Source organism: Xenopus tropicalis, chromosome 6 (assembly GCF_000004195.4).
Source record: "Xenopus tropicalis strain Nigerian chromosome 6, UCB_Xtro_10.0, whole genome shotgun sequence".
NCBI lineage: Eukaryota > Metazoa > Chordata > Amphibia > Anura > Pipidae > Xenopus > Xenopus tropicalis.
In genome coordinates, this window is record NC_030682.2 from 78,632,911 (window position 1) to 78,649,105 (window position 16,195).

General features: G+C 38.6%; 1 protein-coding gene across 8 annotated transcripts in view; it reads left to right on the plus strand.

Annotated features, from left to right (window-relative positions):
• Positions 1–8,398, plus strand: part of otulin (OTU deubiquitinase with linear linkage specificity) — a 34,127-nt gene extending 25,729 nt beyond the window's left edge. For all 8 annotated transcript variants that reach the window (XM_031903956.1, XM_002933121.5, XM_004915327.4 and 5 more), the window contains exons 8-10: positions 3,607–3,726; positions 3,912–4,181; positions 7,597–8,398. In XM_031903956.1, the coding sequence (XP_031759816.1) occupies positions 3,607–3,726; positions 3,912–4,181; positions 7,597–7,788 (582 nt within the window). In that variant the 3' untranslated portion in view covers positions 7,789–8,398. The remainder of the gene's footprint in view (positions 1–3,606; positions 3,727–3,911; positions 4,182–7,596) is intronic.
• Positions 8,399–16,195: the final 7,797 nt, after the last annotated feature.

A 16,195-nucleotide genomic window follows, 5' to 3' on the forward strand; every position in this document is an offset into this window, starting at 1 on the left:
CACTGGGGGACTGCAGTTCAAAAATAGGAAAAGTGGGTTGGGCCACTAACAGCCAATCAGATTTCATCCATTTAATTTTATTGGTTTAAATTTAGAATGCTCTCATTCTCACACTATTTATGCCAGGGTGCCCAATGTCACTGGGTGACTTCGACTCAAGGTTAGAAAAAGGGGGCACAACCACCAATCACAATTTACCTATTGACTTTTATTGGTTTAAATTTAAACTGCTGCCGTTCATTAACTATTAATCCTATGGTCCCTAAACTTTGCAGTTAGTCACTGGGTAACTGCAGTGGGGAAATTTAAATTGCTGCCATTCAGACACTATTAAATCCAGGGTCCCCAAACTTTGTACAGTGGTTTTTACTATATAACTGTGGGTCCAAGGTTAGAAAAAGTGGGCTGAGCCAACAACAGATCAGATTTCATTTCATGACTTCACATTTTTCAACCCAACATGAAGTTTGTTCTCAAACTTCCCTTTCTAGTTCATATTTATTAGTTTGCTAGTGATTTGTATCAATAGAAGTTATTTTGCATAAGCCTTTTAAAACACCAGCGGTGAGCATGCATATCTTGCTGCCCTAGAAATTGACTTCAGTGGCATGTTGGTTACAGGTTTTCTGCTGGATATTTTCATTTACCACTGTGCAAACTGCAAAATAATAGGTGCAATACACCAATTTTTTGCACTTCGCACCGTGTCTTCCTGGATACATAAATTGCTGCAGGTTCTGTGTTCTGTTTCAGAGCACAGAGACATACAGCTGCCCCCATAATTGGGAAGTGAGGTGTTCATGAGTGATAGGAGGCTGAAGCACGTAGGCGTTTGCACTTTTATCTCAATTCTTAGTAAACAATCCTTTAAAAGTATGTCTTTTTTCATTTCTGAGCAGAGTGCCACTTGTCACAGCTACCTGTGCTTTAGGCACCTCGTATCCCATACATTAATATGAAAAGTAGTGACGGGTGCAGAGGCCTAAGCACACATTCCTACTATTCTCTCATAAGAGAGCTAAATATGTATTCTCTGTCAAAGTATACTTACTTTATTAAAGATAACTGCCACATTGTGTGTAGTAGTTACGAGACATCTAATTAGGAAAGTATGTCCTAGTGTAATAGAAAAGTCACATAGCTTTTCCTCCACTGGAAAATGCATTTGTTTTTGTGCCTAAATCTGCCATGTCTGTGCACTAACTGGCAGATGTATGTATGATAATGTTCCATAAACATGAATAAATCAGTCCCTGTCATTATCGTGATTATTTTTCACTTGTGAGTTGTTCACATGTAATGTAACCAGATAACAGGCAGATAACATTCTACTAGATGATTTGTGAATGCAATGTGGGAAGCATGCAATCAAGGAAGCTCAGAAGTACAGCATGCCATTTCCTCATTGTGCCCAATTGTTACAAACAATCCTCCTTTTTTTCTTTTTTGTATGAATTTGCTAGTGCTGTAGTTCGTATATTAAAAAAAAAAAAGTGGAAGGAGTTGCAGGAGTGCGAGGGGATATTACACTAAGGGGTATATTTATCGTGCTGTGTAAAAAGTGGAGTGAAGCATTACCGGTGATGTTGCCCAGGACAACCAGTCAGCAATTAGATTTCAACAGTTTGAAAACCAAAGCAAAGCATCTGATTGGCTGCTATAAGGGACATCACCGGTAATGTTTTACTCCACTTTTTACACAGCATTAAAAATATACCCCTTAGATTTCTTGCAAACTACCATTGACCTGGGAAACTAGTGCAAACTAGTGTTTTTTGCGTGTTTGGAAAAAAGTAAGTTGTAATCTGAAGCTGGTTTTACTGGATGGAATTTTGGCTCCTTGGCCAGACCATGTTTCATGTTTCAACTGGTTGTGCTATTGAAGGGCTTGTCTAGCTGGTCTTGCCCTAGGAGATCTAAAAATAAGACAATACACGGCAAATATACACAAAGCAGAAGGAAACTCTACACATTCTGAGTGAAACTGAAATGCTATTATTGTTGGACATGTGGTCCTAATATCTGCTGGTTTTCTTTCTAGTAGGAACTCCACAGTTATCAAGACTGTTAGTGATTTTATCTATATGTGGTTTAGACAAATGGAATGTAGCTTTTTCTTTCTTTATATGGTTTGAATGTGAACAGAAAGGCACAATGTTTCGTTTAAGACCTCATATAAATAAAACACTGGAACTTACCAGCTTGAACTGGCGTTGCAGTCTCTTGCCTAAGGTATAGGTGCTGCTTCTGCTACTCGAGTGAATTTACTACATGTTGTTAAGAACAACTCAGATTATCTATAGTTTTGTAATGATTAAACAAAAAACCTTACAATTAAGACGATATGATTAAAAACTCAGAATGGCAAATGTAATATTCACCAGGTTGAACTAACAGTAACACCGGAATATAGGTTTGGTTTATTTTGCATTTATTTAATTCTAGAATGCTACATGTCCATAACAGCCACTAATGCATACTGACGGGTTCTCCAGTGTTCCACTGCACGACGACTGCACCACACGCCGAATGCAGGTGGAACACAGCATGTTGCATTGATAAGTTTCAGTATATCGGGGTATATGGCAGAATTTCTTGCAGTGCCACTTTCCATCATTATTAAAGAATGTGTATTTTTAAGCTTTCTGGATAAAATATTTTTGTATAATAGATCCCGTAGCTAAGATTAAGCTACACAAAGGTCATCTCAAATAGTTATATCACTTAGAGGTGTGTCACACGCTGGCGTTCAATGGGTTCAAAGTTGCAATACATTGTTCTCACTCCTTTCACTGGTATTTTATTTATATTGTTACCACCTCATTCTGATACTTGCTGTTGTCAGCGTTTCTATGACAGTTAGCAATTCAGTCATAAAATTAAAAAAAAAATACCTGCCATTTTTCCAGATGACCTTTATTTTATAACAAGACAAAAATGCAAGTCTCTTTATGTGTATTTAGACCAGTTAGACAACACTCTAACAGTTTTGAACAGAGAAATTGTGGAAGTTGTTAGAACTTCAGTTGAAAACACCACTTGTATATTTTAAGGGCAGTGACACACGGGGAGATTAGTCGCCGCGCAGCAAATCTTCGGTGTCACGGGCGACATCTCCCCACAGTGCCATCCCACCGGCTAGAATGTAAATCGCCAGTGGGATGGCATACGCGGCACCGCGATTTGCTGAAGACGCCCCAAGTTTCCTCTCGAGGTGACTTCTGGCAATTGTGGTGGCGCCGAAGATTTGTCACATGGCAACTAATCTCCTTGTGTGTCACTGCCCTAAACATAAAATTTTTATAGGACAACGAAAGGAATATTCATTGGGGCATGCTGGCCAGAACAAAATAGCAATGTAGTGCCTCCATCTTTCTTAACTTTTCATAAATTTAAGGGATTGTTTATGTCTGCAAGTGCAGTGAGAAAAGTGCAATTTTGAGCACAATTTCCATGTTTTTTCCCCAAAAAATGAGCACAAAAACAACGCAGTGAATTTACATTTCCTTGTCTTTTGATTCCTGTGTAGCATCTGCAATAATTTGATATGATCTTAAAAAGTTTATTTTTCAAAAAACTGTATAATATATTTCTCCTTCTACACAGTTGCCTAAAAGGCTCGCTACAAAACATGAATGGATTAAGTTGTGGCGGTTCTGGAATGTACATGGAGGCAAAGATGTTGAAGTCCGACTCAAGGAATATATTGATTTGCTCAAGGAGAAGGTGTGTATTGCTATTCATTATTGACTGATTTAGTTTTGCAAGGCAAATAAATAAATAAAAAAGAAAAAAAAATTTTTTTTTTGGAGTCTGTATTATTTATTATTATGCTTATTTGACAACCTTATAGCTGTTCTCATACAGTTGAAGGCATTTTATTTTACTGATCTGTTCATCCTTTTATTTAGTGGGCAGCTTTAAGCAGAATGAAGACACCAGAGGAGAGGCAGGCAGCTTGCGATGAGATCTTTACCAATGAGGAAGTCGAGTATTGTCTCTATGAAGGGGTAAAATTTGTGATGTTGAAAACAGCCATTGATTTATACAATGCAAATAACGAGGGCATGGAAGTGCCAGTGTTCTCATGGTTGCTTTTTGCTCGGAACACGTCCAGCAATCCTTGTGAGTTTATGAAGAATCACTTGAATCAAGTGGGGCACTCTGGAGGACTTGAGCAGGTAAATGTAAAATTCCTTCTATGAAAACCTGGAAAGTGTTTGATTTGTGTTTCCAAACCACATAAGTGAACTTTGTTAGTTATAAGTTATACCAAATTGTAACCAATAATTAATTCATATATCTACAGTATTTGTAGTTTGGTTTCTTTTAATTATAGCTTTTGATTCAATCTCTTTATTAGTGAGCTTCCTTAGCCAAAAAATTTGTGGTGAGTTTCTCAATGAATGAAAAACTAAAGGGCAGTTGGTTGCTGAGGCAACATGGTTCAGTCAGGGAATGTTCTAACGTTTCGGGAAATCGCTCCGCCGCGTCTGCCATCCCGCTGGCGACTTACATGTTCGCCGGTGGGATGGCAGGGGGAAGGCAACTCGGGGAGATTAGTCGCCCGCGAACAGGGAGTTTTGTCGCGGGCAACTAATCTCCCCGTGTGCCAGAGCCCTAAAGCATAATCAATATATTTTAGGAAGCCTTAAAGAGCCTGAAATACCTTCATAAACAATACATTATGATTAGTTTTGTCACCTTTTCAGTTTTGAATTGAACAGTCTGGTTCAAAATTGCTTGTCTGGGGTCTGAAACAAAACGCTGCCTGATTGACGGAAAATTAAGCCAATTGATGCCTGCTGCATTATAGCCCAACCCCAAAATACAATTACTCTGCCTCTGACATCATTAGCTCTGTCCCCAATGTCACTTAGCCAGCCCCATTAGTATTTTCTCCATTTTAAAAGTAGAAACCCTAACTATGGTATAAAGGCCCTTAATACTGCAAGTTTGTTTTTAAAATAGTTTAGAAGACGAAAGGGCATCATATTTGAAAGTAACTGGTAAGAAAATCTCACTGGATAGTAACCCGAGGTGTGGATGTGTACATTTTATAATTTCAAGTGTTACACGTGGTCAGTGGGATTGCAGTCATCAAGACAGTAGAAGGAATTTGCCCACTGTCACATTTACCACCTGACTTCACTGGAAGAGCTGTTAATGATGTTCCTCCAGTGCTAATTTCTGCATATTTCAGCTTCTTTCTTGAACTTCAAATATACACATCTGCTAAAAAAAATATTATTTGTTCTTTCATATAATCCAAATTTACCCGTCCCAGTGACGTACCGTTTTTGGGGCCCCTCTCCCCCGCCCCCCCATCCTTTGCAGTCCTCTTGCATAGGCCACTGGCCTGTTCATATTCTTTTCTTATTATAGAAATGTAGCACTAAAAATGCAAAGGAATTTACATTCCAAGTTCTGTTTTAGAGCAAGCTGGATGCATTGGGATTGCAGTTCTTTAGAACGAATCATTATTGGCCAGTAGAGAGAGCTCTAGTTCAGTAATAGCACTTTAACTTTACTGTTTATAACATTGCACAGCAAATAATTCTCTTGTACATTACTCCAGAAACTTTTACTATTTAACTAAACTATTATGGAGTTCAGGCCACACAGGCTGGTAGAGCAAAAGAGAGAATTTAGTATTAGTTAGTTCTGTAGCTTAGTCCTATGAAAAACTACCATTTTTTAACAAGAGGTTGTATATCAGTACAATCTATATTTGTGGAGCACACCTTCCCTTCTTCATGAGAGCAAGTGTAGAGGTAAGCTGTAGGGCTCATATCTCCTACTTTCTGTGTCTGCATCCAGAACCACTATGAGCGGATTCTCGTGGATTGATTCAGGCTGAGATTCAGCCCAGCATGGTATTGTTGACCTGCCAAGGAAAAGAAAGGCCCCCCTGTAGCCTATGCAAAGGCAGTCTAACTGGCAAACTGGGGACATATTGGTCAAGTCTCATGCATTCTGCCCTGGGGCTTACTGTTAGGTGTCAGCCTATCTGTTGGATGGCTGGATTAACAGTGATTATTTCTATGTGCACATGCTCTGGATGAACTGGCAGTGGACCATTCTCCCAGCAAAACAATTTGTGGATCCCCCATGCATATACATTTAGTGGCACAAACCTGTGCCAGACATATAGAGCAGATTTCAGGGCAGAAATGCATTCTCATGTGGTTTTTGTGCCGGAATCCACTCCATGTGTTTTACCCAGTGCTGACACAGTAGTGCCTTTCTGTGGTTATACAGGTGCCAGTATAGGCCAGTGAATCAGCTGATTCTCAGCCTGTATTTATGCGCAGGCTGGATATCAGGCCCATATGACTGTAGCCTTATTGTTGTGCCACAGACCCTGGCCTGCCATTTAACATGATTGGCAGTTCACCACTTAGAAATTAGAAAAAGCAAACACACTTTGCCTTATCATGTCTGTGACGCATGTTAAATCCTTGTGACAGTTTTTTTGTCATGGGGAAATTGCAGTTTGCTGTGTTTACCAGACACGTGGTCATAGATTTTGTTGATTACGATTATGGTATAATTCATGCATAAAATAACCCATAAAACAAAAAATGAAAAAGTGGCTAGTTATTTAATTTTTTCATCTTAAATTTGTATTGATTTTGCAGTATAGATATTCATACAGAATGATGCCTAAGTGGAATATTTAACAAACAAACTTAGTTATTGGTTTTAAATACAATACTTACATTCTAGGGCTACCTTGCTAAATAAACCTGAGTCCTGCCACATTGGAGAGATTTGTAGTTCAAAAGCCAGCAGACACTGAAATGTTATACATGATAATATAAACAGGCACTCATCAGATCAGATATCATACACCTCCCACATATAATAAAAGTTAATAAAAGCAAATTAGGGCCCATTTAAAATATTGTCTGTATGTACACTTAACATTTTAGTGATAAATATTGCAAGATTTTATAAAAACTGAATTATAACTATATGTAGTAGGGGAATAATTGTAGGAGACATTATATCCATTATTCTCCCTTGACTCTCAGTCTGAGAGAAGCCTACTGATCAAACCATGGCATAATTCTTTTGTAAACTACTAACCGCTATATGTAATAAAAGGTGCTTAGTTTGGCCAGAAGCAGTAATCCACAGCAATCAATAAGATGTTTGCTTTTAAACAAGTGACCAATTAAATGATGCCTGCTGATTGGCTGTTATGGCTTATTTCACCTGGACCAACTGAGCCTTTTATTATATAACCCCTTAACTGATCACCGACAAACAGGATCACTGACTTTTGAACTTGCTACCGATGTACTTGCCCCTTCAGTTTGAGCCATTACAACTTGTATTATGGACATAGGGCCAGATTTATTTCCATAAGAAAACATTATTTTATGGTTGATCACACACAAACTTATGGTTGAGATTCAATTTAAGGAGAAAAACCTTTTCTTCTAGTTCTCATTGTATTTCATATGGTTCTATGGGAAAGTCTGGAATTGAATTAGGAGATAAGCTTTTCTCATCAAATTGAATCTGGTGCAAATCTTGGAGTTCAATCAAAATCAAGTTATTTTGCTTTTTGTTACCCTCACTTTGTAGGTGGAAATGTTTCTTCTTGGATACGCGCTTCAGCACACTATCAAGGTGTATCGGTTGTACAAATGTGGAACAGATGAATTTATTACATACTATCCCAATGACAAGACAAATTGGCCTACAGTGACTCTGATAACCGAAGATGATCGACACTATAACGTGCCTGTCCGAGTGTGTGAAGAAACAAGTGTATAAATACATACAAATGGGGTTTTTTCATACAATACAAGAATTTCTTGTTCTGCATACAACCAGCTTTTACAAAGCAACTGTAATTTGCTTTGTTTTGAACAGTGGAAGTAAACATTGTTATCAAATATGACTTTTTTTTTTTATATACTATGAAACATCCTGTATTTCTAGAAGAAAGGTGCCTCTTGGAGCTTGTACATCAGACTAAGCTCAGTTTAGCCTACATATGAAGCAGGTTTTATTGATGTAAACGGCACACAGAGTCACGCTCTTTTTTTTCCTTTTTAAAAGAATGCTGTGCCATGTGCACTATGTGCACCATATTTCCCAATAAAGTTTGCTCCATCTGTATGTTCTGCTTTTTTACCATAAGTCACTGATATTGCACTGAAGGAAAAAAAAACTCAGATGCAGTTTGTGTAGCAGTGTTTGAAATGAAGTATATTAAGAAACACTGCCTTATTAGAGAAGTGATGGGGAAAAATGAACATTGAGTAATGTCATAATTATACTGGATATATGATGTGTTAGTGTTGTGTGTATGTTTGATGGTAAGGAAGACATTTAGAGAAAAGGAAGAGTGTATTTAATGTTACAAATTAAAAATGTAAATTTATTTTTGTGTTGTTGGGGGGGGGGTGCAGGGTTCACATCCTTTCATAAAGGAACAGTAACACCAAAAAATGAAAGTGTATAAAAGTAACTAAAATATAATGTGCTGCTGCCCTGCACTGGTAAAAGGTGTGTGTTTACTTCAGAAAGTCTACTATAATTTATATAAATAAGCTGCTATGTAGCCACAGAGGCAGCCATTCAAAGGAGAAAAGGCACAGGCACATTGCAGATAACAGATAAAACACTATTGTATTTTACAGAGCTTATCTGTTATCTGCTATGTAACCTGTGCCTTTTTTCCAGCTTGAATGGCTGCCCCCGTGGCTACACAGCAGCTTATTATATAAATTATAGTAGTGTTACTGGAGCAAACACACCAGTTTTACCAGTGCAGGGCAACAATGCATTATATTTTTATTACTTTAAAGCTCTTTCATTTTTTGGTGTTACTGTTCCTTTAAATTCTATCATAAAATGCACTTTTAAAAAATTCATTAATTTAGTTTACCCTGTCTCTTGTTTCCCAGTAGCAGCTCAGTAAGTCTGGTCACAGACTGTTAAATCTGTTACAAATGTATACATTAGAAGCTGTTATTTCTCTTAGGTCCATTATTCTTAACCTATGGATTGGGAGCCAAAACTGTCTCTTTATGCTGTTACTAAACAACTGTTACAATCTGATACATTAGTTGCTGTCAAAGATTTTAGTCTGGATTACTTCAGAGGGGTCCAAGAGAAAAGACACATGCAACTTTTTCTTGCTTGTGTGAAATTGCTTCTCTGTAGATGAAAATTTTCTTTCCCTTGAATAGCATTGGAATCGCTGTTTCCCTTTCAGTAGTTGAAAATTCAGCAGCTAACATTTTTGAGTGATATACAATGTCCCAGAATATTAGTAGTTGTTGTGTTTTCGCATGGTGGGCAAAACGCCATTACCCTAAAGCTACATCTAAGGCAGTGTTTTTCAACCTTTTTTGGGCAAAGGCACACTTGTTTCATGAAAAAAATCACGAGGCACACCACCATTAGAAAATGTTAAAAAATTTAACTCTGTGCCCAGCAGCAGTGCCCCCCTAGTACACTGGTGCCCAGCAGCAGTGCCCCCCTAGTACATTGGTGCCAAGAGCAGTGCCCCCCTAGTACATTGGTGCCCAGCAGCAGTGCCCCATTGGTACATTGGTGCCCAGCAGCAGTGCCCCCCTAGTACATTGGTGCCCAGCAGCAGTGCCCCCCTAGTACATTGGTGCCCAGCAGCAGTGCCCCCCTAGTACATTGGTGCCAAGAGCAGTGCCCCCCTAGTACATTGGTGCCAAGAGCAGTGCCCCCCTAGTACATTGGTGCCCAGCAGCAGTGCCCCCCTAGTACATTGGTTCCAAGAGCAGTGCCCCCCTAGTACATTGGTGCCCAGCAGCAGTGCCCCCCAGTACATTGGTGCCAAGAGCCAGCCCCCCTAGTACATTGGTGCCCAGCAGCAGTGCCCCCCTAGTACATTGGTTCCAAGAGCAGTGCCCCCCTAGTACATTGGTGCCCAGCAGCAGTGCCCCCCAGTACATTGGTGCCAAGAGCCAGCCCCCCTAGTACATTGGTGCCCAGCAGCAGTGCCCCCATAAGTCAGTGTGCCCCGTGGCCCCCCCTAATACATTGGTGCCCAGCAGCATTTTACTCTTTGGCGGCTTCAGCAGCATCTTCCCCACACGCACGCCGCCTCTGCACTTCTGCCTACACGCGACCGCACACAGGCCCTTTTATAACGTTGCGCCCCGTGTGTACTGACGTCACCCATACACACGGGGCGCAACCAATGACAGGGCCCGGATTTTTTTTTTAAAGTAAAAATTGCGGCCCTGCCTACGGCACACCAGGCAACATCTGCAACGGAACAGCGGTTGAAAAACGCTGATCTAAGGCATGCCAGCAACTAATGTATCAAATTGTGACCAAATTTACTTGGTTGCTTTTAGAAAACTTTAGAGGGGTAAAAAAGAAACTAAATTATCTTTAAACCAGTATAAATTAAAAACACATTTATAAACATAAAACAAAGAACGTGATCTATGAAAATGAAAATTATTGTTTGGAAAGCAGTGCACTGGTAGACAAGGTATTTTTTTCCGCTGGCAGAGAAACATCCAACACTAGAACTGGTGTTTCTCTGCCAGCTAATTATACTGAGTAGAATGCAGAACATGTACTTTTAGCACAGGAAGTGTTTGGCCAGTGCTTAAGAGACGCTGTTTAAAGTTCACCACAGATAGAGAAAGCCTAAAAATAAACCCTCATTATTGGGATTAGGCCCAAACATGAAATTACCAAACCCTTTGCAGGTAACAGAAGCAATACAAGTTGATAAAGTTGTTGATGGCAAATAATTTTTAACACAAGCTACTTTATTGGTCTGATGTTGAGCAAAGGGGAACATTGACTTTAATAATTCCTGTTGTTTTTTCTATATTTATGTTTAGCAAGGCAATTTAGGGTCTCTTGTGCTTGAGCTTTGTTACTTGAAGGTATCCTGGTATGTTGCCTTTGAATGCCTAGGTATATGAAGGATGGGAAATGTTAGAATTAAGTGCTGACAGTATGATTTTGACTACAGCTGATTAAATGGATAGAGTTTCTCCAGAATTTCCTGCTTCTGTTTGGGTCTTTAGGTTTTGCAGTTGTTGGAAGTCTGTTAATGGTGGCATATTCTGTTACCCAGCATACTATTTAGAAAATAAAGACCGGGAGTTTTTAATTGCAGTTGTGCATTTTTTTTCCTCAATAGACTATGCTTAATGTTACACATTGCATCCAAGTGGGATTAAAGACTTATAATGGTCAATCAATCTGGCAGGTTCCAATTATTAATAAGCTTCAGCCCTTAAAAAATGAAGATCATAAACACGTGCAGTGCCAAGTATTATTTCATACTTAAATGTAAATGTTTTTTAAACCATAATGCAGCGTTTTTTTCCTTATAATCCCAGTGGAATTTCAGCTGCGCTCTTGAGTTCTACCGGATATGTTTTGCTGCAAATCTGGTGTCATTTGCATGTAGCATTTTCATAGAAGGGTTGTGTCACTTCCATAGTTTTATGTTCAAAATGGTGCTTGCATCCAATTTACTAGACAAACCATTTCTCAGAAGAAGCAGGATGGGTACATTTTTCTTGTACAGAATTGGTGGTTCAGTGGGGGACTGAAGCTCGACACGTTTTGTGTTGTAACCCTTAATTATAGGCTAATAGCTTAATAACTCACCTTGCGTGGTAACATTTTTACAGGAACATTTCTCGCTATTTACTAATCATTAAAGCAAATATTTGACACCCTAATCACACCATAAATAGCATTAATTATGCCTAATTTGTCTGTTATTGCCAAAATTATTCAACTATTAATTTATTTGATGAACAAGCCCTCAACCTTAAGGAGAAATTACAGGCCAAAGGTTATTTCAGGGATCCAGAACCAGACAGAACAAATATATATTGGTACAAATTGAGTATCATTATATATTTCTATTACTCTGGGATACAGTGCAGAATTTTGACAAATCCCATCACTGAAGGAAATACTCCAGACCCACTATATTAAATACTTCACATAGAAATCTGACGCTAGATATTATATTAGCTCCAAGTATCATTAATTCCATTGCCAGACAAAATTGGCTGCACAGTACAAGAACCTATAAATGCGGGGCAAGAACCAGAAAAGCATGTAAAGTAATATCAGATTTAACGTAATCAAGAAAGAATACAGCAATAAGAAGTAAGTAATTGTAATACAAAAGGTATTGTTTACCTTTTTAGAAAGTACAAATTACAATAAGCCGTATGTAGGGTGTACTACACGCTGCCTGAAAAATCTGATAAGGGAGCGCATTTTCTCTATCGAGAAAGGCACTTAGAATACTTCTATAGGTAGGTATATTAAAAGTTACTCTACAAGAGGAATCCAGGATCTGAGAGTACAAATTATTGAAAAATTACAGATCCCAATATGAGGAGTCAACTTTTCCAGACTTTTACATTTGAGAAAAGCCTTTTGCACTTATGAGTTATGTATACGAATCCCTCAAGGCTTGATGGCAAGACAGATGGGATATTTCACATTTAGCAAGTGTATAAGAAATTATGCCCTATATGTTAAATTTGACTTTTTTGAATCATAGGTTAGCTTAAGTTTTAAGGGTTACAGCCCGAAACGCGTCAGGCTTCAGTCCCCAACTGAGGCACCAAGGTTTTTAAAGTAAGGAATATTCTTCAGTTTTTAATACTGGACAAGGAACATGGGATCTTTTTCCATTTTCTTCAGATGTAATAGCAAAGGAGCACTGCTTTGGATTTAACCGCACCCAATAATTCTTTAGTGTTCCCCCAGCTCAAGCTTGGAATCGAAGGGAGTGTAAGTCATAAAACATTTTTTTTGTTTCTATTCACAGGATGGACACATTGCCAGCCATGTAGAGGTATGAATTGTGTCAGTAAACACTCTCAATTGTGTTCATTTTAGATGCATGTACATTTGTATAACATTATAACCATATAACTTATCTGAGATGTTGTATCCCATTAAAACACTCATCCCCATTTACTTAAAGAAATATAGATGCAGATCAAATTAAAGCTTTACAACACTTTCCTAGGTGACCTACCTAAGCTGGTTAGAATTGTAATTTGCTGTAGTACTTCCATTGATTGATATAAATGAATCCTTAACAGTTCTTGATAAATGTTAACTTAATATGCATCATGACACAACTCTTAGTGGCAGTTAAGGGAAGATCATTAGGTATGTAAATCATCCAGTAAAGTTTTAGAATCCATGTTGTAATAAAAGTTAGTCCATATGATTGGCTACTTATCAGCTGCTTGATGATTGAATATTTGAAAGCTTTCAAAGTGTGTCTACAGTTGGCATTATGCAAAGCACTCTATGCAGATGCTGGAGGTCAACTGTGCCAAGGCCAAGACCTGTTGTCATCTAGAACGAGAGGCTGCATTCTTAGGGTCTGTCTTTATAGATGTAAATAGTGTCCATAGTGTAAATCACATGTGAGTGCGAAATTCTCAGAAAGTGAGTCTTACTGATTCAGACATCGCCAGAATGGGGGTAGGCAGAAGAGGCCACATGCCTAGGAAACACAGTTTTCCTCTAGTTTTGGCTCATCTGTAAGTCTGCTGGATTCCTGCCATAAAGGGGGGTGTCTGAAGTTTCCGAGTCAAACCAAGGAGATGAAACGGTGGGTGGGGTTTGCCTTGGGCACTCACAAACTTAGGCCCAGCACTGAATTAAGATGCCCCAAAGTTGCATCTGATGGGACACATCAGATGAAGCTGATTTAAGTCCAACTTCAATAAAAATAAGTTGATGAATTGATGTTTCCCTATATAAAGATACATATTCTTTGTAAGGCTGAAGAGAGAAGATATGTCAAGAGACTAAAACTCTTAAGACCTGCAGCAATTCAAGCAAAGTGGAAGCAGTAGAGTTTACCACAGAAAAACACACCCACTCTCTATTCATTCCTATGGGATTTTTAAAAGTGTATTTACAGTACTAAAAATTCCATAGGAATGAATAGAGGGTGGGTGTGTTTTTCTGTGGTAAACTATAATCTCAGATTTTGATAAATCTACCCCTAAATCTGTGCTAAGCCACTGACTTGCAGAAAATGGTGATGATTTGCTGTGAACAACTGAATGGATCATTCCTATTATAGGGCTATCTGGGTCTTACATTCAGTATATAAAATACAGCATTTCTTACCATACTTTTTTTTAAGGCATTACTCCTTTAAATGTTACATACATTATGTTGTACACTATAATTTGTGACATATTTGCTTTGTACACACTCGCAGTTTATAAATTGCCAGTCTTGTTTTTAAATCTCACAGGAAAAATGTATTTTTTAATTAAATTAGCAGAATACCTTGCACTGAGATGTGTCCTCATCTTTTGTTCCTCTGTGTACTCTTAACTCTAACTGGTACCAGAAAGTCACAGTATTTAGGCTTATATTTAGGTTGAACTTGCTCACACTGTGCAAGGCTTCATCAGAAGTAAATGCAGTACTGCACATCTAAGTTCTATTTTTCTAGAGCAACTGCTGTTCCCCAGTCATGCTTTATTTAGAATATGTCCCAGCATTCATGCCGTGCCTTCTCCAAAGCAAGTAAATAGTATGTTTTTTTTTTGGTCTAGGTTAATAGGTTCATAGAGTCGCTGTAGCATGTAGACCAAGGTGCCAGAGTTCATCACACAGACCAAAGTGCTAGAGGTTTGCCTTGTTGGCAGCTGTAAGCTATAAGTAGTTGTACTGTCACTGCTCTGTGAGAGAGTGGAGTGGGGCCTACACACCTTTAGTAAATAAGCCTTGGTCACTTGCTGCTTGTGGCCACAGGTGGATGTTCTTTATAGCAAACCTACAAGACTTTCTGTTCTGTAGTGCAAATGTCACATAATTCCCTGTTTATTAAATAAACTACTTTCCAGCCTTCAATGTTGTTCTCCCTACCTGCTACCCGTCCTCTTAATATTGGGCTGATGTGGCAGCAGTGGGCATAGAGCCTGAGAGCAGCACAAGCCCATGCAGTGTCCTGTCAGAGTCTGCTGATGCCATTGCTAACTATGATTATAACTGGGAATAGTAGGCCAGGAAGGGTGTTGAGTACATTGCTGCTTTTATAAATGATAGAAACACATAGATACAGGCCAGAAGGAAAGCACTATAAAGTACAGGGAGTGAGCCTAAACAGCCACATAGGATTGTTACATACAAGTCTATACAGGCAAGTCAGGCAAGATAATAGCCAAATAACTGACATTCAAAGTATAACAAAACCTGATGCTTACTATGGCGCAGATTTCTGGTGTGCAAATTAGCAGATAAAGTCCTGGCCTGGTTTTGGCAATAACAGGCAACCTTCCAAGGCAACTGTTAATAATCCATATATATTCATATGTAATCTAGGTGCACAAGGGAAATCCTACACCGTATCACTATCTGGAAAGGCAATTATTGCTATGTTTGTTACTTTCTTTCTTTTTACCTTATCTGCCCTTTCCTTTTACTGCCCACAACATTTCCTGTCACCACTGCCAATTACCACAATGGGTTCCACAACCAAGCAACATCCACAGCCATCTGTAATGCCATTAAAGGGGTGGGTTGCCTTCAAGTTAACTTTTAGTGTGTTATAGAATGACCTATTCTTAACAAGTTTTCAACTGGTCTTCATTTTTATGGTTTTTGAATAATTTTTCTTCTTCTGATCTCTCCAGCTTTCCAATGTGGGTCACTGACCTCAGCAGCCAAAAAACTATTTTTCTTTAAGGCTACAATGTTATTGTTATTCATACTTTTTATTACTTATCTTTTTATTTTGGCCTTCCCTTTATATCCCTATCTCTCTTTCAAACCATTGCCTGGTTGCTAGGTTAAATTATACCCCTTATACCACTTAGATTGTGAGCTCTACGGGGCAGGGACCCCCCTTTCTACTGTGTCTCATATAAGAACAAACAGAGCACACCCTATAAAGGTTCAAACGCCCAGGGTGCTGGCAAAAATAATAATAGTATACAGACAGTGCTCGAAACGTTGGACCTTTTTTTCAAATAAATTTTTTATTTTTTGTGCGGCTCACTGTCTGTATACTATATATATATATATTGTATTTATTTATTATATCACTTGTCCTCCCTTTGTGTAATTTTGTATTCTGTAAGATTGTACAGCACTGCGTACCCTTGTGGCGCTTTATAAATGAAGTTATACATACATATATTATACCCTAGCAACC